Genomic DNA, 25,622 nt, shown 5'->3' on the forward strand with positions numbered 1-25,622 from the left:
AGAGTGCTTTCTCCATGCTAGCAAGCCCTGCTGGTACCACAAGCTCATATCTGGCTTATTTCAGCCATTTGTGTAAGTGCATACTAGCAGTCTCCTCCCAGGAAGTTCTGTGGATGGTATCTATGTGTCCCTTCTTGTTTCCTTTTTCTCCATATAATTAATCTCTAGTGTTACCCCACCCTCTTAATCTGATCCAGCTGGCATATACCTGCACCACACAGGATTTACACTTACTTCACTTACTGGAGGTCAAAGGACTTAGGATAGCAAGAAAGAGAAACAGACTGATCAGTCTCAATTGATCAACCAGAAGGGGCAATCACTTCATCACCCCTTGCACTATTTCATTGAAAAACTTCTGGAAAATGCTACAGAACTGAATTTACAACACATCCTGAAGTATATTGAAATAGAAGAAAATAAGTTAGAAAGGCGAATAAGAGCAAAGTAGCTTCATAAGAAACTGCCAATGTTAGGACTGGCTTTTAAAAGCATTTTTCCATGGGTGTCTGTCTCCACCAAGCTGACGGGAAATGCATAATTGCATTTGAAGGCTGAGAGTTGGACAAGTTTCCATTAGCAGTTTATCCTAAGGCAATGCCACAGACATGTCTCACCAAAAGACATGAGGTGTTGTGATGCATGTCCTGAATATACCATTTTCAAAACTTAAGTGATACAGGACCAAAATTTCATTTTTAATAGTGATAACTCTAGCAGAAAAATCTCCTTTAAACTCTACTGCTGGAAAAAATCCAACTGCTAATTCCTATATTTCTTAGCTCATCTCAGCCCAGCTTCTTCCAGACTGAGCTCTTCAGGGCAAAGATGCTTAGCACTGACTATTGCAGTTTCATATGCAGAGTGATGCAAAGAAATAACAAGGAAGCCAGACTTGATTTTTCTAGACTCTACTGCTGATGGGTAAAGGAAGTAAAATGAGGATATTATTTATGCTAACAATACAGAACTATTGTTAAATATGCTTGTGACTTCTTTTCATTATTCAGTGAAGCTTTTAAATTCAAAGTAGTAGAGAAAAACTGTTACACAGAACACTTAATGAAAGGGTGATGAGTCCAGAAGTTGCTAAGCAACTGTCTCACATTCTCAAAGAATCTGCTGCAAAATCAAAATGTATGCCTCAAATTTTTAATGTAATGTTCTTAATGAATGTGTGTGGTAAAGTCTGGCTCAATCAATATGAATTACTTGGGTCTCCAGTTTGTCTGCCAATGACATTGAATCCACCTCCTTTCATATTATAACTTTCTACCCATTTCATTCCAGAACCGTATCCTTACTCCAGTCATCAGTTTGGCCACAGGATGGGAAACATTATTCTAGGAGAAGTGGGGGTCAGTGGGAGTCAGACTTCCTCATTTTAGCAGTGAGTGAACTGTGATTTTATAATGCTACATAAAACTTTCTCATGAGATTCAGAATCATAGAAAGACTTAGGTTGGAAAAAACTCCTTTTAAACTTTTGTAAATTTAAATTCTTTTTTAAGTTAAACTGTCTTTAAACTAGTCTTTAAACTTTTAAAACCTTTTAGAATTCTTAAAAATTTGCTAAGAAAACAAAAGCCAATGCATTCAGGAGAGGGCCATCAATTAGTAGCTTGACTTTCTAAAAAGTCTAAGGATGTAGCCATTGGATTTGAGAACAAAGAGGTGTTCTGCACTTCGCAGGAACCCATATACTAACACAGGCACTTAGTTCTGGAGATTTGTTCTTGAAAGTCTTGGTCTGGTGGTATAATACAGAGCAAAATAATTCCAGCACAGCAATTAGGGTTAAGTGAATGAAAACCTCAAAGCAAAAGTACTATCTCAATAACCTCAGAGCACTGCAAGTTTAGGAAAAAGGAAGGCAACCTTCCTCCCATTGCTAGGTTGGACTCAATATAAAGAAAGCAGTGGTGGAGACAAGCTGTCATTATGAAGGCCGTTCAGAATGACTTGAATGACAATTTAGAAGGGCATCAGTAGATATTTGTAATAAACAGTATCGTTTTGGTCTGCCTTGTGAGTAAAGATCCAAAGATAAGATAAGGTACATGCCTTTTAATATCTCTCTTGATCAACTCTAAATCGATTATACAGTTTGAAGCTCTGAAGCCTAAGGAAGGCTTACTCTGCTTTTTCTATGAATGAGCCCCCTCTAGGGTAGGTCTGTGTCAAGGAGCCTATCTAGGACAACCTGTGATTCCTCCATCCATCTGTGGGCTACTCTTCCTAGGATCTGCCATAAGGTATAAGATGGAAACAAACTGAGGCAGTTCGTATGTCTTCTTGGAACTACTGTCTCAGGTTCTGCAGGCATTAATAAACTGGTCTCTTTTTCTTTTAGTCTTTTTTATGTGTAAAAAAAAAACCCAACAAACCTTTTATGATGACAAATACAAATTTCATCCTTGCTAATAAAGAGGTAGGCTACCAGTCACAGAGGCAGCAGACTGTGACAGTATTGCAAATCCTTAGGCTCAGACTGGAGTCAAAAGAGCTTGTGGCTCACAACCGTAATGCTGTCTCCATCTCCAGCTTGCCAGGGACTTGCCCTGTCTCCTTTCAGATAAGAGCCTGCCTGCTGTGACCTATATTTCATTTGCCTTCACATTATCTTAGCATAGTGGCTTCCAATCTGTGGCCTGCAGACCCCTGGGGAAAGGCACAGTGATACTTTTCAGAGACTTACAGAAGGCAACAACAAGGCAAGCATCTTGCCAATAGGCTTCAAGTTACTAAACTAAGATGCGTATCTCCACTGGAAAAGATAGGAGTTCACGTACTGAAAACCAGTAACTTCTTTAACTTTGGGTTAGAGAGCTGGACTAAGATGAAGAGACCGGCTGAGTTAGTACAGCCAGCTACAGTGTACCTGTGCTTAGCAAGTGAATGTCTTTCCCATTGAATTTGCCACAGAATTCAGAGTGCTATTTTAATCCATGAAATCTCTTCCTGAAGAAAAATCACAGGGCCCCAGAACAGCAATCCTTTTCAGCAACAATACATCACTGGTGTCCCAAGCCTGACACCACCTAGCAGAACACGCACTACTGAATGATTTCTATCTCCTTCCCCTGGCAGCACTTTTGCCTATGGAGTCTCTTTGACTTTTGTATAGTAGCATTTGCATGCTACTGTGACCAAAAATCCTTCCTGGAATAGATTCAGAGTTGAAGGCAGTTGTACATTACAGGTTCGGCTGCACTACATTCTTAGCGTAGTGCCTCAGAGGAAAGACACTGACAATAGAGACATCTTGCCAATACCTGCCATGATATGATGAAGAGCTTCTCTTCGGCTAAAATACATCTGACAAAAATCTGTCAGTAGGTAAAGCTAGACCAGCCCGTCAAAAATAGCAGCACCACAGTGGTGTTCTGACAATATTCCAGAATGAAGTCTCTGTGACGCTTCACTGAAAGTTTCTCAGTACTCTTGCAAGTTCTTTTGCTGCTGTGGAAGACAATTTAGATGATGATGATGAAAGAAGTGTGGTGACATCTAGACACTTAGCTTCATGAGTCCTATAACTTTAGATCTGAGAACAGCAAAGAGGCTGCTTTTATTTCTTTGATCTTTGGCAATGGTCAGGAAAGTTTTATTTCATCACATCATCATGGAGTCTTTGACACAACTGAACACAGAAGTGATGTTTACTTGTCTACAGTATCTTTCTGGGTGGGATGATATATTTTTTCCCCACAATGATCCATTGATTATTTTCAGGGAGGAGCAACTGCATTATGTAATTACTTGTCCTTTAGGGCACTAGAACACAGGTCTCCATCCCACCCATCTCCTTCCAATTTAACTTGTACTCATGTTCTTATGGGAAGATAAGGGGCTCATGTGAGCCACAGAGCTCCAGCATATTGATTACAGAACCTGTTTATCAAACCCAGGTTCTGCTGTCTGCTCATTCTCTGAACTGTGTGGCCACATTAAGGTCTTGCACGAAAACAGTTCTAGTCACAACAGATGCTACTAGATGAGGGATAATGATACTCTAGTCCAACATTTCACCTAGGTATTTTAGAACACTTGTTACATACATATGTATTTTGCTAACACCCACTAACAATATCAATAACTACAAAAAGGACAGGAGTGGAAAATCAGATGGTGCATCTTAAGAGTTCAAGAGTTCATGGCTAAAGTCATATTACCAATAAAGCAAATGTTAGCTCGTTATTTTTGCAGTACATTGTACATTCAATAGGATCCACTGTAAATGGAAGTGATTTTTTTTTTCAAGGCAAAGGGCTTTGTATGGTGTGAGTTATGGTTTTGTATGGTGTGTCAAGTATACTTCCAGTATTTACAGAGAACCTGGGAAATGAGTCTGATGGCAATGGGCAATATTGGCTCTGTTTGCATAGGTTCCTTTTAAAGATGAGCAACAGATCAGGTGGAATCCCACATAGGGACAGGGTAATTGTGCCTCTTCTTTAAGATGATCAAACCTGCCTGGAGAAAAGAAGCTGCAGGAGATGGCAGCATGAAAGTCACAGTGAGGAGCTGGCAGGCTTCCAGGAACTAGGCCTTAGAAGCAATAGAAATAACATTCCAAGAAATCAGAAGGACCAGGCACATTTTTCTGCAACTCTGCCTCTGAGATGGTATGAATCACATTTCAAAGCATGGGTCCATCCAGCAAGGATACAGCAAGCAACAAAAGATGTAAAGCTTTTCCTTTCTAACCTTCCTGCCTGCAAACTCACCAGTATTTTGCTTGGTATTATAACAGAAGTTGTTGTGTGTTTTACTTTAAATAGCCTGTTAGTCTTCTTGGAGGACCTTGCTATAGGCAGACTCATCTCAAAGCTCCAGCTGACTTGTGCTTTTGTGTTGACAAAGTTCAGTGAACCTTGTCCACTCTCATTCAACTGCTATAAAAGGGTGAATCAGCTTCCTGAAGCTGCTAGGCAACAGTGCTGTCATCACTGTAATCCCTGAGCAGCCATGGTGATGCATGTCACGGTTGTACAGCATCTTTGCTTTGGCTCAGAACATGGTCTTTTCTGCCCTTCAGGTCACAACACTGAGCGCACTAGCTGAGATTGCTGCTTGGGTCTGTGGCAGTGAATTCATCCTAGGTTGGTGGCTGATGCAATCTGGCCTACGGTACAGTTATTAATTTACACTTTACTTATCTCACTTTTTTTACTCCCCCCTCTCACACCTCTGAGTAAAGTAAAGTATATCTGGATATGCATAATATTTTTTTTTCCTTCTCTCCCAAATCCACACAAATAACTAGTTTTCACTTAACAGAATAACATCAACAAATATCTTCACCAGTTCGCATATCAACAGCAGCCCGGCATGTCAGAATATGACCCTGAAGTCAGAGCTGTTCCCATTTCCAGTTAGTTGTGGACTTTACTAGGCATTTGTTCCTTACTTCTATACAGATCCTGTTCCCTTGGAAGAGCTAATCCCCTATGCCTGATACTTAAACTGAGAGCAGGCTGAGGTATATATACTGCTACTCAATTCCAGGTTCAGAGGTGATGACATCCCTTTGAGTTAGATCTTAAAGGACATGCATTGTCAACAGTTGTGGGAAGAGATGCACACAATAGCATTTCTGATGGTTGTTTTTCATACCATCTTCAGATGCTACAAAAAGCTGGCTGGTTGAGCCTCATTCCAAGTCAGACTATCTAAGTAAGATACCAAGAAGTCTGATTAAAAGTGAACTGCCCTGGTTTAATGAAATAGGAGTGCTGTGCTGGAATAACTTGCAGGTTGAGGGCTGCGTGGCCCACACTATTTCCTTCATGACCAGGCCTATCTGTCTGAGCAGAAGTGGTGGAAACAGAAACCAGCCATCAGCTGTTATTATCATCTGGGACCTCTTTTCTGGTGGAACACTACCTTGCCTTGCTGGAACCTGAAGGCATGTAAACATTATCATGTGGTCAGTGATATAGAAGTTGCTGACAGATCACAGGTACTTGATCTAGTCTATTACCTAAAGAAAATAATTGAGCAGTGTAGAATTTGTACCATGCCTGGGACTTAATAGGAAAATAACAGCGTCAAAAAAAAAAATCTGAGCACTGGCTTACTCATATTGCATTCACATAGCTTTGGCAGCTGCTATGTTCATAATCAGACCTCCTGTGAAACATGGGCTGCAGAACTGCACAAGAATTACATAATTTCCAAAGTTTTTCAAGTGTTTTTGGAGCCACAAGAGTTGCAGTTAGTGGCTATTTATGAACAGCCTCTGGGATACATTAGGTCACTGGGATTAAATGCACGTCCTTAGTCCTGTGTGAAGGTAGACTTCGGAAAAGTTGAGCAGATCAGGTGCCATGCACACTGGGAGACCTGGGAGAAAGTTTGAAACCAATAGCAACACTCTGAAGTACGTGGGGAAGCAAGCAAGAGTATGGAATGGGCAGAAAAAATTATGTCCTCCACCTCACCATACATAGCAGACCAAGAATAATGGCAGCCTAGAAAGGAAACTAAGAAAATAATCTGAAAACTTTAATAATACTATGATCAATGCAGGAATATCATTTGGGAAAAATAAGCTCCATAAACCACCTACCAGTTGAGAACTGAGCTGTAATAAGTATGATACAATTTGGCAATTAGTGGCAGCAGCACAGTTCATGTGATTTCTGAAATAACAGATATCCAATTTCAAAACAAAGTTACTGTGAAAAAGGACTCTTTTACAAGCAGACAGCTGTAGAACTGATGAAAGCATGCCTCCCAAGAAAACGTACCAGCTAAAAAATAATAAGTGTGTTTAATTTACAATCAATTCAACAGCATAGAGACAGAAAGTCATATTGAGAGGCCCAGTATGCAGCATCCTATGGTACAAATGGCTAGGAACTTAAGTAGTCACATATACTCATAAAAGTATGATTGGATTATGCAAATACTATTCACACACACACAAAAGAATTTGGAAATAGCAGACAAAAGGAAAACTTCAAGATAGGCCCACAAGCTGGGGGTGAAATAATCATAGCAACTAAAGACAAGTATTGGATTGCCCAATACATTGTATCATAGGCCTACATAAACTGATACAGAAAATCCATAGGAATAGGTATTACAAGAGCTCAAAACATTAAATCAGGTAGAACTGGGAGGGCCTTTTGTGCCTGGGCTAAAAATGCAAGCTTAGAATCCTAACAAACAAACAATGCAAAACTATCACATAAATACAAAAATATTTAGGTGGAAAGGGACCTTTGGGTCTCGGCTTACAGCAAGGCTAACTTGAAAGCCAGGTCGGGTTGCTCAGGTCCTTGTCTGTTAAAATCAAAATGCAAGAGGGTAACATGCCTCCTCATCACCATCTGTTCAAAGCTGATGCAATTATACTTGAAAGCAAAATAGAGATAAATAACTTCTTATATTTTTATTTTACAAGCTGCCAAGAAGCAGTGCTGCTATGCCCAATAACTGAATTTGTTACCTAAAATAAATGAAACCCTTTCTAAACAGCTATTACAAAGCAAGCTAGCACAAACCTTTTAGCAAACAAACTTCTACAGACACTTTACTTAAAAGTACAGATGCTTTCACTTGAAGACTACCTTTAAGCTTAGGCAAGATTTCACTGCCAGTTAATGTACTCTACGCGTCCAGAAAAATGACCCATGCTGTCCAAAACTGCCTGGTATACAGCTCGGTGTTCTTAGGCTGAGCATGTGTTAACAGAAGCATTTTCTATACTGGCTACAGACCAAGTCTGACAATGAAACAATCACACGTGGCAAGCCACCTCATCCATTGTCAGTGGCTAAAAGTGAGGAGAAAACAAAGGTGTAATTCTGACTCCACAGAATTATCCAACCTCTTCTGAGCTATGCCTTGGAGACCTTGTCCATATAAAGCATGAAAATTCCTCACAGCAAATTCCTCCTCTGCGTGATAAGCATATTGACACAAATCCAGCTCACAGATGGGAGATCTCTGGCATCTGAGGTTAGATACAAGTAGCAGTGTTACATGAAATATACCCTTCAACTCTGTATGCAATACAGCTCAGACGTTTCCAGACTGTTACTAATAAAGCCAGTCAGGCTATTCAGTATTAATCTTAGTTCTTTTGTGTGAGAAAATGTTCTGAATTAATCTCAGTTCTCTTTCGAACATATTTACTTCTTCATTTTGGAAGAATGGTTTCAGAAACAGTTGTTCAAAGTTCTGATTCCAAGAGAATCGCCCATTGTTCCCTTTTTGCTTGTGGCAATTTGTCAGCCTTACACCTAACGTTATTGGGAAATGACGTAATTAGACAAATCCCTGCAAAAGAGTTGCTCATCAGAAGTCAATAAATCTATTCCTCATCATCTGTTAGTTTATCAGTCATCAGTATCCTGATCTATTAGTTTAGATTGCTCTCAGGCCACGTTTTCCAGCATCTTCTACAATTCCCACTTACAACTACTATATTTTAAATACACGTATTTTAAAAAGCAGATGTAGCACAAGCAGAAGGGTATGCCAACTCCTAGCACTGCTGTGAATCTACTGTGCAAAAATCTGATGTTCTGTAACAAAGGTTTTTTATTCTTTTTATCAGATTATTTTTAGAATGCACTTTTCAGTGGTTTTTTCCAATCTCTTCAAGAGGCGGACTTCATCCTGAACATGCCTGGAGCCTAGTATTGCGTTAAAATTACCACACAGACAGTTGATGGGGACAACAAAGGGAACAATGGGCAAAACATGATCTATACGTATGTCTCACTAGGGCACCTGTTTTGAGTAGGTTATAATAATAATAATAACAATAATAATAACCAAAACAGCTGTACTAATGAAACAAATGCAGTTATGCCAGTACAGGAGAACCTCACTGTCTGGCTCCAGTTCACCCAGAAAGACTACCACTAGGAGCAGGAGGAGGCTAGGGTGAATTTAAACCAGCCACAGCGCACTACAGAGGAAAGTTATGAAAATTAGTTAGGAACAGGCTGAACCCAGGCCTACTTTATAAGCAGCAAGCGTAAAGACTCTTTCTCCATAGAGGAGCTTGGGGCTTGCTAGAAAGATAAGAGCATGGATGATGAACTGGAACTATGTATTAACATATGTCCTTCTAACTACTGCAGCACAGTCCCTGAATTCCCTTTTCTTTGTGCATTCCTTCCACCACTCCCACAGTCCTGCCGTTACAAAGGAAACCATCTTCAGTAATGTAGGTTGTGATGCTAGAGGGACTGCTCAACTATACTTGATGCAAAATAGCTGTACTTGTACAAAAACAGCTAAGAGCTCAGCTGTCTTTTTGGGTCCAATTTTGCAGTGGTTTCGGAAGTGCTTCAAATCTACTCCTATCAACTCAATTTTACAGTCACAAAGGGAAATGCCTCTCATTATTAGCTGTGTGGGCCAAACACAGCCTTAGGGCTGGGTGTAAAGTCCTAGGACCTTTCAGCCCACCCAGTAGGCGAGATTGCTGCCCCATGAGTTAACAGTTATTTCTTCAGTCAGCTGCTGATTTAAAAAATTTGTAACTGAATCACTCAGTTTAGTACGCAAGAGAAAAAAAGACAGAACAACCTTAAACAGACAAAGATTCTAAACTCTTAAGACACGTGGAGACAGAAATACTTCTGCCATGGCTATTTGCCTGGAAAAGGAGACATAAGATGCATTTGTAACATGTTAGGATGAAAAACTGGGTGATGACTTGGTTTTTCCCTTTTTCTCCATTAAGTTTTATTACTTCATGGAAATGATATTTTTCAAGGACGTGTTTAATCACTGAGAGCTACTGGAATTCAATGAGGCATCAGTCCTCAAACAGCTGGCTAGTGGGTAAGGCTGCAGAGGTGAAGGGGCTGCAAGGGAGAGAGACTTACAAAGCATACAATGTCCAGGAGAGGGTGGAGCTGCAGAAGCCTGATTTGGGAGGCAGAGTGAAATTTCAACTCGAATTATGCTTTTCCATCATTTGGTACTCCCAGTGGCTCCCCTTCCTTGAATGTGTATACTCACCCCGACTTCTGGAGGGTCTGGAAGCCAGCCCAGTTCACCCTGCGCAGCGCTTGTGTCGAGTAGATCCACTGAACACCAGAAGAAGGGGAAAAAAAAAAATCAGTAACCCAACTCGTATGGCCCTTGGACTGGCTTCATCCTCCTTCTGTCACAGAAGGCAAAGCCTGCACTTCCTCTCTCAGCCCCACATGCTTTGTGATCTTTTACCTTCAAAAAGCACAGCTAAGGGAAGGATGGGAAGATACAAGACAGTGCAGCTAGTCAGGAGTTAAAAGATTTTCCTCATACATAAGACCCCCCTCCCATTCCACCCTCCTCTCAAGTAATACCCACATACATCCAAAAAAAGCAACCCTGACAAATTTTTCTGCTTCCTAAAGCTGCCCCAAAAGGGGAGCAGGAGGTTGAAGCCTATTGACATGGGAACACAGCATTAGCAGCTGAACACATCTTTCCTTGGAACAGGAAGGCAACAGACAAAATGGATGAAGAGGCAGGCGATCAAATAAATTACCAACACAAAAGATCAATCAGTGTTGCCTAGAGGTACTATTCAGTGCTTGAAACACTGTGGGAAAGTACAGAGGCAGTGTGAAGTTGTAGAAGGACTTTCCACCATTACAGTACCCAAAAGCCATGAGATGCATCAGTTGCTCAGCCCTCTGAGCCCTCTACTTCTGACCCAGGCTGTTCCACCATCTGATGGTGGCCTAGAAATCGTTTTATTCTCTCCCCCCCATGACTGTTTTAGCCATGACAGTAAGAGAATAATGGCTCCCAGGCATAGCATTGACACCTCTTGCAGAATTGCACTGCATGGCTGTGTTGTTAAGCCTTGGCTCCTGGAGTCACGTGACAAAGGAGAAATTCAGCGGTATGTTCATTGTTAGCCCTCCAAGAAACCTGAAAATGTGATCAGAGTTTGCCCTCGAGTCTTGATTCAAAGAGAAATTAAAAATGTATCATAGGCAAACAGGGAGAAGGGAGAGGAGTTAGAATAAGCTGTACTGCTGGATGTGCAGCTTCATGCCTGCCTTTGGGTCCGCCGGTGCTGCCAGAACAGACTACTGGTTTCGGTGCACCTATCACAGCCCCAGCTTGGGAACACAGGAAACAGGAAAAATTCCTTGGATTCCCCTTTAGATTCCTGTGGGTGTATTCAGAGGGGTCATTTCTAAATATCTTAGAAAAGAATTTGGGGCTGAAAGGTAGGAGAGGGGAAATATTTAAATGGCATTTAAATAACCAGATTTCCTCCCCCTCATCTGACTGCTTTACAAATATTGCCTGCCAACTACAAGTAATAGTGTGTAAAGTGCAGATCAGCAAGAGTCCTGTGGAATGAGGAAGCAGGCCGTGGGCCCAGAATAAGAGATAAGAGGGATTGCACTGCTGTTCTCACCTCTGAAACACCCTTTCAGGATTGGGAGAAGGGAAAAGCAGGAATCCAGGTTTTGCAAGTTCGCACCGTTCACAGCATGGTCATATGGCAAAACCTTCCTAGCCACAGACTCCCTGTCCAGACAAGGCTCCTCACTCACTTCCCTTCTGCTCTCAGTCTCTCTATTTGAGATACTATTCTTGTGTTGTTGTCTCCAAAACCTCTCAGGGTGAGGTAGCCTGTCCTTCCAGAACCATCACCCAGATAATATCTATCCCACGCACTTCAGGCCTGAAGCAATGATGTGGAAGTGAGAGGGGCTGCATGGCAAGTTCTAGCAGAGCAAGGGAAAGGAACAAACTCAGAAGCAGCTGGGAAGGGAAACTGGCACAGCCCGTGTGCCGTGCCACTGCACTGCCAGCAGCAGCTCCTTCAGCTGCTGAGTGCCCACTGGAGGGGGTGAAGTCCATTCTCAAAAAGTACCTCTCAAAGTGAAACCCACAACAGGGATTCTCCAAGGAAAGGAAGAATGAGTCAGCAAGACTACAAGAGCACAGGGAATACGAATACTCTGGGGCTACTAGCTCTTTGGTCCGCAGCCTCACTGCTAGGAATCTCACGTGGCTGTCCACCCACATGGGAGGAGGTCTCCCGCAAAAGAAGAAAGACTTCAGATAAGAGAGGACGCCAGGGAAATGAGCTGTTCCCAGATAGACACGTTAAGGAAGAGTGGATCACAGACACAGCCCAAATGAGATGGTTCAGATAGGGGAGAAGCTGGCACGGAAGTCCCTGAGTGTTACTGCCAACTACTGGTCACACACTTACGGAAACCAGAGCCTGCGTGGTGCTACCTTATATTACTTCTCACCTAGGCCGGCCTTATCCACAATGTCTGCTAGCTGCATCCATGTAGCTGGATCCTTAATAGAAACGTGCTTGTCAAGAACGCTTTAAAAGAGTGCTCAGCACTTGCAGAGTCTGAGGTGAGCCCATGGCTGAACTGCCAGTTATGACTAAGTCCTTTCGATCGAGAGCCTGGAGCAGCAAAGGAGAGGGCTGTCCTTGGGATGGAAAAGCCCCAACACCTCTTGCTGTGCAAAACAGAGACTAGAAATCTCTGGCAGGAATTAACTGCAGGAGGAGGTAGGGAACAGAACAGAGATTTACTCTTCCTCACCTCTCTATTAAAATTCCCATTCTCCAGATGTTTCATAACCACTGTGCAACTGCCAAGATGGAAGAAAGAAAGATCACTACATCTAATAAAATGGACTAAGTTGAACAGAGAAGGGAAGCAAGGGAGTCTTAAAAGAAGAGGTGGAAGAAGAAATTGTAAAGCCCAGCTCTACCTCCCAACACTGGGGCAGGTGAAAGAGTCTGTCTCACCTCCCAAGCCTCCCAAAAAATTACTGTCCTCTTGCTCACAAGGGTTAACTCCCAAGAGGGCTTCCTGAGGAACCTGCGGGGGTGTTGGCAAGGGGGGGAGAAACCTTCTGAGTTTGTGTTTAAACTTGTTATCTGCAACGCTTGTGTTTAAAGCAAACAGAGGCAGAATTATCTTGGATCACTGGATATGCCTAGGCATTTGTGCTTCAGCTGGGAGGGGGTGGAGAGGAAGAGGGGGAACATACTTGGGCTCAGCACACTGAGCCACCAAGAGCTGAACGGGGTTTGATCCTGGACCTCGTCCTCCCACACCCACCTGCCCTCCCCAGACACCCCAGTCCCTCTCCAGTCCCTCCGGGTGGGCTGTGGTGTCCCTGGGGCCCCACACGTGTTGGCCAGGCCCTGTTCCCTGCCCCTTAGAGAGTTCCCTCTCTGCCTGCCTGCCCAAGCCCAACCCTCCAGGCAGAGGGACCAGCAGGTCCCACGCTTACCTTCTTTCCCAGGCACCTCGGGAGGAAGGAGAGCCCAGAAGAGAAGGAGCCGGAGGGAGAGCCTGATCCCGTTGCTCCAGGTCCTTAGCTCCATGCTGGCTGGAGAAGGGGGCTGGCTCCCAGCCCCTGCCTGCTCTCCCGGCTCAGGCCTCTGAGCCTTGGCTGCTGCTCGCAGTGCATGAACCTCTCCCGCAGGTTCCTGACTGGAGCGCACACATTGCACAACCTCCCTGCCTGGCCCACAGTTATGATGAAAGATCAAGGCGAGTGGGTGGAGAAGCCTTACTGCCTTTACCTGTTTTAAAGGGGCTGGTCACAGACTTCCCATCTGGCAGGCAAATAAACCCACCTTAAAGGCAGCCACCTTTTTCTGGGATCCTCCTTCCACCTTTGCTCCAGTCCTGTCAGAGGCTCCCGATTGCCACCTCCTGGGCAGCCCTCGCCGCCATCCCCGCTCTTGCTCCGCCGCTGCCGCCGCCGTCCCCGGGCGGCTCTCCGGGCTCTACCCCGGGGGCGCTCGGCGGGGCGCCTGGCCAGGGCTGGCCGCCGCCCCTGCCCCCGGCCCCGCCCGAGGCGCGCTTGTGACCTGGGTTTCTTTTAGAGATGGAAAGAGGCCAGACACTGCGTTAGAGGCCGCTCGGTCCGCTTCTCTCTGTGATAATGTGGCTAAAACCAGAGCCATCCTTGCAGTAGATGTTTAAGAAATCCATCTGCACACGGTGGCAGCGGCCCATTTTGTTCCCCAGGCTGTGACAGCATGTCACAGAGCAATAGCCATGCCACTTTGTCTGGCAGAATTACTGCTTTTCTTTTAGTAAGCTCCCTAGCATCGGTGGAAGGTGCCTGCTTTTCAATAAAAAAATCACGGGAGAGGAACTGAGCCAGAAGGATTCTCTCTCCATGTAGGAAGACCTCATGGGACTTTTAGTTTCCTTCCTGAGGGACATAAATATGAAATAACTTGCTTTTGTTGTATCTCTCCTGCCATTCATCAAGGATGTTACTCCCACTCATACACAGCTATTACACCCCTCCCTGTAAAATACAGATGGCATGATTCCTCCTGCTTTGTTCCTCCTCCTCCCCAAGGAAGGCCAAAGAAAGGACTTTGTCAGGTTGTCTAGAGAAGCTGGGGGATCTCCACCCTTGGAGATGTTCCAGATTCACCAGGACACACAGCCGTGAGCAACTTATCTGCAATCAGCCCTGCTCTGAGCAGGGGTTGGGACTACAGACACCCTGAGGTTTCTTGCATCTAAATCTTTCAGTGAGTTCTGTGATTCTCTAACCATACATCTTGGAAAACCAAAATCTATCCCAAGAAGTTTGAACACAGGCAAGAGAAATTTGAGAACAAATTGTTAAAATACTAAGCTTTAAATTTTACACAGCACATGAAGTAAAATATCAGTACAAATAATTCAAATGTTAATGTCATTCAGAGTAGTTTATCTTAAATTTATTCCAGTTTAATCCTGTCTAAAGTGCTCTTTCTCAGTCTACAGTGCTAAGTCTCAGATTTTTATGCCCACCTTTCCCCCATATTTGAATGATTCCCATTGCAGCACCAGTATAAGGTTTCCTTGTCTATATCCTATACCTTGAGTTTGCACTAGTGCAATGTATCCGTTTCAGTCTTCATTTGTACAATATTGTGCCTTCCTCAGTCTATGATGTAGCAGTGGGGCAGATGGACCCACAGCTAACTTGCCCTTTGTGACAGGACAACATAGGCAAGGCCTACATAGACATGAAATGGGAAAGAACCATTTGCAACTGGAGGCTAAGGCTCAGGAGCTCATATCCTTCCTAACGCAAAACAAATCAGTGCTGCAGCCTTACATTCAGTTCCTCAGGGCTACCTGAGTTTGCATCTGTAGAATCTCAGAAGTGCCAAAGCTCTGGGATGAAGAACCTGGGGATGCTCTGTCTCTGTTTCATTAGTGGGCAGATACTCAGGACATTTGGAGTAAGCTATTTGGAATAGGCAGGAACAGATTTACTAGGGCTTATTGGAGAAGAGGGCCTAAAAAAGATTTACTTTAATTTTCTCCCCCTTGTTAGTGTTGGCTGATGGGGGGCAGAAATTGGGGTATTCCAGATGGCGGTCATCAGAAATCGTATGAACCACTTTGTTATTTTGTAGATTGAAGTTCACTTAGCTCCCGATCAGAATGCGTACAATGGTAGTCAAACAAAATACAATCTAATGTTACAGCAAGATCAAGATCTGCGCCAAATCTATAAACAAGTGGAAGCATAAAAAAGTAGAAACCCTAAATGCCTGGAACTTTACTGATATCTGTAAAAACTCGGCTGCATTGCTTTGCCAATGTGTCCACCAAAATGCAGATCCAAAGGGAAAAAGAGGGAATCTACACAGAGGCTGTACCCTGGAGTATAGTGGAGTACTACATGTGAATTATTCATACAACTCTGCTGATTAATTCATTGACAGGATCCTTTTGCTTGTGCATCACAAGGTTGGATTTTGTCCTTATAAACTGTTGGACAAAACTAATTCCCTGAGTGTCTAGTGCAAAAAAAAAAAATCCGAAATTACTTAATTTCAAAAAATCTTTATCTTTAGAAGCTTATTCTATGATTCTATGATTTACAGCTCCACAACTTTTTCACTGTCGTGGCTTCCCAGTGAGCTTCCCATCTCTGGCATGCTTTTTGATGGTAAGAAGATAACTGCATCTTTTAAACTCACTCTTAGCATGTCTTTGGGTTGAATCTCATCCTGCGTTTCTAGTCCCTCTTGAGTATTTCTGAATCACAGGGCATATTTTTTCCTTCCATTTCCCAGTATCCTGTTTCATGTATCGCTGAGATTAGGTATGTAACTGGAAAATATCACTACACAACACACCTGGGCTTTCCTCCTACGGATATGTAGGCTTGTGGTGAGGGAAGTGAGGAGGAATGGTATGCACTAGGTCTTGTCTTGATATACTGTTGGGACAGTCAAAGTGCACTCCCAAGACTGAGTTGGGACATGCTTCTTTTGAACTGCAGTTCAGACAGAGCTCTTTCATATGTTTCTTATAAATTGTTTTACTGTGTGTTTCTTATAAATTGTTTACTGTGTTTGCTGCTCCTGACATTTTAGAAAGAGCTATGAGTTTCACCATTGTGCTGTTAAATTATTCATCTAGATGATGAATGAAACGGAACCTAGAAACAATCTCTGGAGTTCCTCACTTGAAATTACTTCCCAAACTATCAAAGCATCACTTTGGTATTGAATCTGTGCATCTTGAACTGGCTTTCAGTAAGGTGTTACAGTAACATAGATGTATAGGGCTCCCAGGGGCCCCAGTCACATTCTGCAACAAGTCCCACTTCAGTCTAAAGGAGGAACTTGCCCTTGTTCTGTGGCCTCTGATTCACTCCTTTTATCCACTATCTCTACAACTCTAAGAAAAATCTATGACAGCTCTGTAGAACATAGGGGATGTTCTGTTTTGATGTTTCATTCCCTGAGGAGAATTTGTGCTCTCTCTCTCTCTTATTCTCACCTCCATGACCACAGTTTAATATTCCAGTGTTTTCTTTTTTATCTTGGAAAGTTTTCTGGCTCTACTCCACCAGCAATTATCTTAGAATATTTCAAAAAACTGACTTCAGACAGTCTTTCTGCAGATAATAGAATCCTACCATCTAGTGGTTTAAGCTGTTAAATTAGTTTTATACATGGACTTTTTTAATTCAGAAACTCAGACTTTATTTTAAACTCCTACAAAGGAGCACAAGTGACTCTTGATCACAAAGTGGTCACCCCTAGCTTAGGGACTTGGAGACTTGACAGCCCAAGTATTCAAGCTGGTTATTTTTCTCCCCTGAGAAGAATAACAAGGGCAAGGGAATGAATGAAGCTGGTAGAGACAGGGTGTAGATCTGGGTTTTCATTTTTATTGCTCATCCCAGTAGAAGCAGGGGACACTTCCTTACTCTTCCTCACATATCCAGAGAGGAACACCCTTGGAGATGTACAGGATTTGCCTGAACAAGGCCCTGAGCAACATGACACAGCTTTGGTGTTAACCTGCTGTGAGTAGGTATTTGGGCTAAAGACCTCCAGTAGTCCCTTCCCACCTTAATCTTTTTCTGATTCTATTCTTCACTAGTAGATGAACAATCATGTCTTCTTGCCACCAGGAACGTCGACAGCTCCTTACTTGGGCTCCAATCAAAATGGGAGGGCAGCTTCCCATATGTATTCTCCACCGAACAGAGACAACATACCAGTGGGAAGGACTAAACATGGACTAGAAGTCCAGTATCCCTGCATAAGACTCCACTTACTTGTTCATCAGCAACATACTCATAGGTGTTTCTCTATCCACTGATGCCCTGGCTGGACACTTAATTAGGCACAGAAGCATATTTCCATTGTTGGCTGAACTGCAGGCTTTCTGGCTTTTGTCTCTTCATAAGCTATCCTGCATATAGTCTGCCATGCTCTTATCGGGCTTGCAAAACAGGAGTAAATTATTGTACCATCCTGAAAATGAGGAGGAGGACCTTTCTTTTCCCAGGAATTACCTGAGAAAATTCTCTTGCCTTCATATCCCAGTCCTGCTCCCCCTGGTGGTCCAGTGGATGTGGAGCCCAAGAGCTCCCGGCTGCCTGAAGGTGCTGTGGCAGGAGCAGAGAGCAGCCCACCCCACCCATCAGGACCACGCGTAGTTTAAGGTGATGCAATCAGTTTTGTCTGGTGATGGCTGGGATTTTGTTTCTCTCCAAGTTAACACTTTTGGTCAACAGTGAAGCCATGAGAGACTGAGGGACCTATTGCAAAAACAAAAAAAATCTAAGCCAAACAGGGCTTCACTTATGTAAGATGCAAGATTTTGGATAGACAAGTGGGAAGCAATGCAAACCCAGCCATAATACAATTGGATTCATATTTCCATTCATAAAATTGCCCTAAGTGGTAGAAGTCTGGGTCACAAGAGTTAGTTACTTTCTAATAGATATTATAGAACATTATATACTTATAAATCCAAAAAGTGCAGTTTTACACTTACCATTCCTCTTTGAGAGCACATGCTTCCTGGGCACATTTGAACATATTTATTTATCTTGGTGGCATTACGTTTTCACTTTTTTATTGCTTATATTACTGACCTCGGGGAAAAAAAGAAGAAAAAAAAAAGCCGAATTCAATTTCTCCTTGAGCATTACTAACATAACAGCATATGTATGATAAACATAAAATTTGACCCAGAGAAATTTGATTTCTAGATGCTCATGACTTCTTCAACTAAGTTGTAGAAAAATAGGATTATAATATTTTTAACAATTGAATCACAGCTCAAAGTATAGCAATAGTAGTCTCTGCATGACAAGTACATACCTCTCTGTAATTTGTAATTTGTTCATATTTTCTAGCTGTTCTTTCCCACTCTTGGATTAATTATGCTTAAGTGTGAAAATACCTCACCAACATTGAAAAAAATCGTTAGCATTAATAACATGTAGTAAGCAGCCATATCGCTAGTCACTTTGATAATGTGATTTTAAAATCCTTTTTTCTACACTGAGCTGAATGTGTGAGTTAATCAATCTTTTAATTTCTTAGTTTTTAATAGAGCTTTTAAAACTTTTATGTCTGTTTCAAATCTGCAGTTATTTTATGGTCCTCTTCTTGACAAATTACAGTTGCCTCCACACTCTAAACACAGTAAGCTTGCCCTTATTTCTTGCTGTTGTAGTGTTGCTGTCCTGTGTGCAGAAATAAAATAGTTGCCACTGGTCACTGCGTTAACAACCTATGTTCATCCTGAGTGGTTTCAATGTTGACATCAAGAGAAGATAATTGAAACAGACACCTTGCTGTCTTGCAGGTGGAAAGAGGGCATTGATTGTGGTAACATCTTCCCAACTCACTGTCAACTCTATTCCCAGTTCAGCTTCCCACTTGATTTTTGAAACTTGAACTCTTAATTAAATCAAAACATGAAAACTAAAATGAATGCTGAAAGCAACCGTAGACCAAAACCACAATAAAATGCAACACAGATTTAGGAGACCTGATTTTCAGCAGTGACTAGGCTAGAGGCCATATGCTGCTGAACCATCTGGTCTTCCCTCAGCTTTACATACCAATTTGTAGAACTAGACGGTCTTATATCCTTACATACCAATTTGTAAAAACAGACTGTCTCATATCTTTGCACTTATGCAGGTAAAGCCAAGGGGACACACTGGGTGGGTATTCACCTTCCCATTCTCACTTTTTCCTGGACTTCTCTAGAAGATAACTGAGCATGGCAAGATCTTTAGAGCCAAGAGCTTTAGGTTAGGGATACAATGCTGGAATTATTAATAGCACCTTCAGTCAGCTTTTTGATGTGGAGATGATTGCAGGGCGAAGTGAAACTGACTCTGAAACCAACCAGCTGGCATGGAGCTTCACCTCATTCCTCAACTCCACTTTGGTCTCCTGATTATTTCTTGTCCCATGTTCCTGGTTGCTTCCTGAGGCAGTCCCATTAAAGGGGACTTCAGGCCTGCACAACAACCCAGTTGAAAAATAGAAAGCTTTTAGAGTCTAGAAATTTTTTATTCTGGAGGGGAAGGGTAGAATATTTAAGCATATTTGTTCCCCATTAGCCTGTTTATAGGGGTGTAGACTTTATTTTTTTATATCATATAGGATCCTATCATATTTCCTATGCTGGATAAGTAATTTCATATAATGGCACAAAACAATCTCAGAAGGACTCATCTCCCTTCTTCTGTAAATCTTCTAACTATAAATATCTGCAAGAGAAACTCCTATAGAATTCTAGTTTTTATCACAGTCAATACGGCTATTGCCCTTGGCATGCTGAATAATAAACATGGAAAACAGGGGCCTTTTCTCAATAAAGCAAATCACCATCTTTGACAGCTTTTCACCCTCATGATATTAAAGTCCGCTTTCTAGGTTTAATACTATACAAACATCCATTTTCACTGGCTACAACTCCATTGTTGTAAATAGCTGTATTAATTTCACCTTGATGCTTTCCTTCTGCTTCAGATCAAAGGACAAAATAAGCTATTTGGGTAAATATAGGATTATCTGCAGGTTTTCTAAGCTTTTAAAGAATCCAAAAGGAGGGTGGCTTGTGGACTCACTTTCCATGTAAGCCAAAATGGATAGGCTGTGATAACATGCCTTTGTCAACGGGAGTTGAATACATTGGAACTTCTCCCATGTTCTTAAAATTGGGCTTCCATCAGAATTTCAACTTCCCCAACCCATAACAGAAACACATCCCTGTAGTAAACTTTTTGTATTTAGACTCCTAGAAAAGTAAGGAAATATTTTTAATGCAAGTGCATTTAATCCTTTTAGGAGATTGATTATTTATAGGAAAAATTTTTAGGAAATGTCTTACCTGGATTGCCAGCAAAACATGACAGTGTGCAAAAAAAAAGAGCTTTCACTGGTTTCTCTACACTGAAAAGGATATTTCACTGGTATCCTACCAGTATCAGTGGTACTGGTAGGTAGCACTCAAGATAACTCCTTGAAGTATTTCAAGGTCCTTGAGTGAAGGTACCTCTTTGAATGGTAAGTACCATTCAAGGTACTGGACCTTGAGTACTCTGAATGTTACTCAACGTCTCTGCCATCATCCTCCAAACCCTCTTCATTTTTGAGCACATGGACAGCTCTGATGAGATCTTGCAGGCCTTACAGGTTGAGCTCCTAGAGGTTGAGCTCTGGTGCTCAGCCACTGATGAGATCTGTGTTCTCATCCACTACCTTGCTCGGGGAAGCCTTAGACAAAATTAATACCAAGGATGAATACTCTGTTTTTATGGCTGTGTAAACCATGAAGGGATTCTTAGAGATGTCTTAGCTGGTTTCATCAGAAAACCTCATGACACCTGTGTTTGCCAGATCTCAGACCTCTGCAAATTTGGGGAGGTTGGCATTCTCCTTCCAAGAAAGGACAGGACCATTTGTGGAATGCAGGTCCCCAACTCATACCCAGACAGTTGTGATGCCCATGGAAAGATCTTTGCCCTATCTGTCTTTGATTGGAGGTGGAATATGCAGTTGTCTAACTCTGCACTGCCTGGCTGGATCCTGCTGTTGCCTGTGAAGTTCTGAAAAGGACTTAGAAATTCTTATATTTTTTTCTGTGCTCATGCCCTACATCAGGGATATTGCTGTCTTACTCACTTGGGCATTTTCCAGCTCACAAGATACAGCATACTGGGTCAACAGGACTGAAACAGCCACTTGTAAAGGGAGGTGGTAGAAAAGGGACTTCAGGCAGCTCCTGGCAATTGAAAGATAACATTTAAAAAGGACGTGATTCTGACATCTCATATATGTTGTTGCTGCTCTTACATCATAAGCTTCCCCTTCCCACTCTCATCCCTGAGTCCTCTCTACAGATGTATACAGCAAAGCCCTGCACTCAACACAGCTGGACATAGGAGAGGAGCCGTGGGTGCTATGATTATGTTTGGGAATACTGATGGGGATAGGATGGGGGATAATCTTGGGCTCTGGGATATCTCTTCACTCCATTCATCTGCAAGGACATTGGGTGGAAACAGTGTCTTTGCAGAAAGCCTCCATTGCTTGTTGTGCTTCCCACATGTATTTCAGAACTAAAGAGCTGGGAGTCTAGCCTGGCTGCTGTTTCAGTCATGTCATCCCTCCCAAAGGCATCATCCATATCCTTGCAGTGAGGACGGGTCTGCCAAGGTGCCCCCAGTCAGCAGTTGTTCATGAGGAACATGTCTAGTTCAGGACACAGCCCTGCTATCTTCTCACAGCTAGCAGAAGATGATAGTTATAGCTCTGCTATCCCATGCCCACAGCTGCCAGAAACACGTGGGGGCCCCTCTACCAAGGTTCTGATCAGTACTATGAACCTCAGTGTCTTTCTTTCCCTTAGTTTTATTGCCAGGTATTTGAGCATATCAATACCTCCTAGAAACCTCTGCTGTAGAATCCTACTAATCTCAGAAGGGACCTCTGGAGGTGTCTAGTCCAGCCCACTGCTTGCAGTAGCATGAACTTCAAAGCTTGATTTGATTTGACAGGATTTGGAATTGATGCTTCAGTTTTGTCCTGTGCTCATTACAGTTATTTACTGTCTTTAAATCCTTTAATAGTGTTTGATTCAAAGTACTTCTCTGATGTACTTCTAAAGTATTTCTCTATTAGAAAGTAAAGTGCTTTTATTGAGACCCTCCCCTTCTCATTTTTGGAAGACCTGGCAGGTGATTGAAATGTTCACTACAACTTTGATCATTTTAAATAATGCAGCTAAACCTTTGCTCACAGCAGTAATTAGGTATTCATTGACATGAGAGGCAATATTCTGTGTTAATATTTTAGCCTAGCTAGACTGTCAACTTGAAGTCAGTTTTTAAGGTGAGTTTTAAATTCCACATTTCTCTTTTGTCAGATGGCTCCAGTTAGCTTCCTTAGTTACAGTGCCAATTTTTTACATTAGTCAAATCCACTTACCATAATTTTTAATGATTGTAGCCCAGAGAAAGCAAATATTGCTCTGCTCTCTCAATCTGCCAGGGGAGAGAGCTGAGGGCAGCTGAGGTGCTGAAATTCCTTTGGATTAGACAGAGAAACAGAAGCAAGCATTTTAATTTTTTCTCAACTATTTAATATGTAAGAGGTGGGTTCTGAATCATAGGGTCAGTTTGGGGCTTTAAAGGGCCATGGGGGAGGGAAGTATTAAATAAAATAATGAAGTTGCTTCTTTCCCCCCTCTTCCTGTCCAAAACTGATCTTCCCTAATTTGTCTGAATCATCCTGTTCTGCCTACCTGTAGGAAACACACTAATAACACTGCTTTGCACCTTTCAGACTCTTATGTCTGCTGTAGTCCAGCATGTGCTGTAACTCTCACTGGTTTTGCTAAAGAAATTAAAATAACTGTAGCAGTCGTATTATTAATCTTACGATGATAGATTTCAACACTCCTCAGGCATCCTATCATACATCATACATATATCTTTCCTGATAAAAGTCACATGATAAGACCAGTATCTTAGCCTTTATGTTGCCATAGGAACAATGAAAGGAAAGATTGCTTCCTGCAAAACAGGCGTAGGAAAGTCATACTCTTGTCAAATCGATGGCACTTTCATTTTCATTATCTGGAATAATTCAAAGTAAGTTGAATTTACACTAATGATCTTTCCACTTGTGATGGGATGCTGGAATGCAGCCTTCTGCTAAATTTGGAGAAAACCACAGCTTAATTTCCATTTCTTTTCCAATAATGCTCTTTAGATTTTTTGTGCTGAAAAACTTACCAGTCTACAACTTTTTATTGACTTCCCAGTTTCCAGTTTCTACTTTAATCTTGATAGAAAAATAATGAAACCAATACAGCGGTTTTAAATAATTTTGTGTTGATCTTTTGATTGCGCTGAGATGACCATCAATCTAAGTATGAGTTTGTATGTGATCACAGAAGTGAGACGACAAACTGATCAAAGCTCTTCTTCCTCAGAAGGTATTAAAGCATATCCCTTTCGGTATAGCGTTACGTTCAAGACCTTTTTTTTTTTTTTTAGCAGAGATGTCATTTAGTCATAACTTGATGCACATTGAATTCTGCCTGGATATTTGCCATAGTGAAGTCTATGGAGAATCTGGTCCTAACATGGTTATGGGGCTGTTTTCCAACAAGCACACATTTGTTCTACTAAAATTTACCACACACACACACCACAGCTCTGATAGTATCCCAGTTCAGCTGAGCTATTTTCTTCCTCCTCAACATTTTCCTGAGGACCCCTCTGATTTCCTTGTTCCTCAGGCTATAAATGAGGGGATACAGTAATGGAGTAATGTTGGTATAGACCAGAGACACTATCTTGTCTCGAGCTGGTGAGTAACTGGACTTGGGACGAATGTACATGAAGGTAGCACATCCATAGTGTAGTAAGGTGATGGCCAAGTGTGAAATGCAGGTGGAAAAGGCCTTGCCCCTTCCCACGGAGGAGGTGACATGTAACAAAGCAGCAGCAATGCAAACATACGAAGTCAGGATTAGGAGGAAGGGGAGCAGCAGGAGGATCACACAGGCAGCCAGCAAGGGCAGCTCAGGAGGGTAACTCTGTGTACAGGCCAGGTGCAGCACAGCAGGGACATCACAGAAAAAGTGGTTAATACGATGTGACTGACAGAAAGGTAAGTGGAAAACAGCCACTGTCAACCCCAGGGCAACAGCAAAACCTCCCAGACAGCATGCCACAGCCAGCCTGAGGCAGAGCCCCTCACTCATCACAGCTACATAGTGAAGTGGCTGACAGATAGCAACGTAACGGTCGTATGACATGGCTACCAGGAGGAAGCATTCAGCCCCACCAAGTGCCACAAAAAGGTGCATCTGTGCAGCACAGCCTATGAAAGAAATGGTGCTGCCATCCACCTCTAGCAGGCTGAGGAGTGCCTTAGGGACAATGACTAAGGTATAGCAGAGCTCAATGACAGAGAGCTGACAGAGGAAGAAAAACATGGGAGGACGGGAAGGCTCCATAACCACTGCCATGAAGATCATCACATTCCCTGACAACGTGACCAAGTGGACAATGAGAAAGATAATGAAGAGGAGGACCCGCAGACAGAGCAGCTCGGAGAAGCCAAGCAGGAAAAACTCCATGGTTGCATCAGTGCTCTTATTGTCCCTCTCCATGCAGCGTTCACATGGCATCTACAGGGAGAGAAACAGAAGGGACACAGTTGAATTTGACCTGATGCCTGGCAATCAATTCCATACAGGAAATAATGTTGCAGTACTGTAGAACCAGTGTAGTAAAGCTCATCATGTGGGGAGGAAGGTGATTTCATTTAAAAACAAAACTGATTTCACTCAGTCACATTCAACACACTCTCAGACCCATATTCTCACAACCACCAAGGTTCTTGTCCCCAAATGGTCTGCCTAGGATTCTTTGCCATGACATTGATGATAAGGAATGTCAGCTGTTGGGTCTTCATCACTCCTCCTGAGTTGTTCTTAGGTTGGTGACCATGTGCAGGTTTTGAACATGCGTTACGTACCCTTTAGGAGTTGACACTGTCTCTCTGTCCTGTCCTGCTTTTGAGAGTCATCATTGGACTCTCCCTCTTGATCTGAGTGTCCTAAGAAGCTGCAGGTGGATGTGTTGGGATCTTGATGACCATCAACACCTAAGTCTTGCAGACGTTCTGCTACTGCTCCTTCTGGTTCTTCCACTCCCAGGCAGACCCATTCATTCTCTATTCACACCAATACAGCAGTTCTCTACATCTGTGCCAGAGATGTACAAGGACAACCAGACAGTGAGCTGGAGCTTCTGCTCTACAATCTGACTCAAATTAATGGGAA

General features: G+C 42.5%; 2 protein-coding genes across 9 annotated transcripts in view; both read right to left on the reverse strand.

The window, feature by feature from the left end:
• The window catches only part of EPHA1 (EPH receptor A1), a 34,999-nt gene extending 21,203 nt beyond the window's left edge, over positions 1–13,796 (reverse strand). The window contains exons 1-4 of one of the 8 annotated variants that reach the window (XM_075510406.1): positions 13,604–13,796; positions 9,994–10,061; positions 7,249–7,364; positions 6,575–6,647 (exon numbers count right to left, since the gene is read on the reverse strand). In XM_075510406.1, the coding sequence (XP_075366521.1) occupies positions 6,575–6,647; positions 7,249–7,340 (165 nt within the window). In that variant the 5' untranslated portion in view covers positions 7,341–7,364; positions 9,994–10,061; positions 13,604–13,796. Of the gene's footprint in view, positions 1–6,574; positions 6,648–7,248; positions 7,365–9,993; positions 10,062–13,254; positions 13,573–13,603 lie in introns of those variants that run through there. The other 7 variants (XM_075510461.1, XM_075510396.1, XM_075510426.1 and 4 more) reach the window with 7 other exon arrangements.
• LOC142405311 (olfactory receptor 10AC1-like) lies at positions 13,659–24,965 on the reverse strand. The gene is made up of 6 exons (XM_075492500.1): positions 23,966–24,965; positions 23,366–23,400; positions 21,745–21,803; positions 21,446–21,545; positions 16,130–16,212; positions 13,659–13,848 (listed from the first exon to the last, which is right to left on the reverse strand). Exons 1-6 carry the CDS (start codon positions 24,963–24,965, stop codon positions 13,659–13,661), a joined length of 1,467 nt encoding a protein of 488 aa, XP_075348615.1.
• Between the last annotated feature and the right edge of the window lie 657 nt (positions 24,966–25,622).

The sequence above is a fragment of the Mycteria americana genome, chromosome 1 (genome assembly GCF_035582795.1).
Source record: "Mycteria americana isolate JAX WOST 10 ecotype Jacksonville Zoo and Gardens chromosome 1, USCA_MyAme_1.0, whole genome shotgun sequence".
NCBI lineage: Eukaryota > Metazoa > Chordata > Aves > Ciconiiformes > Ciconiidae > Mycteria > Mycteria americana.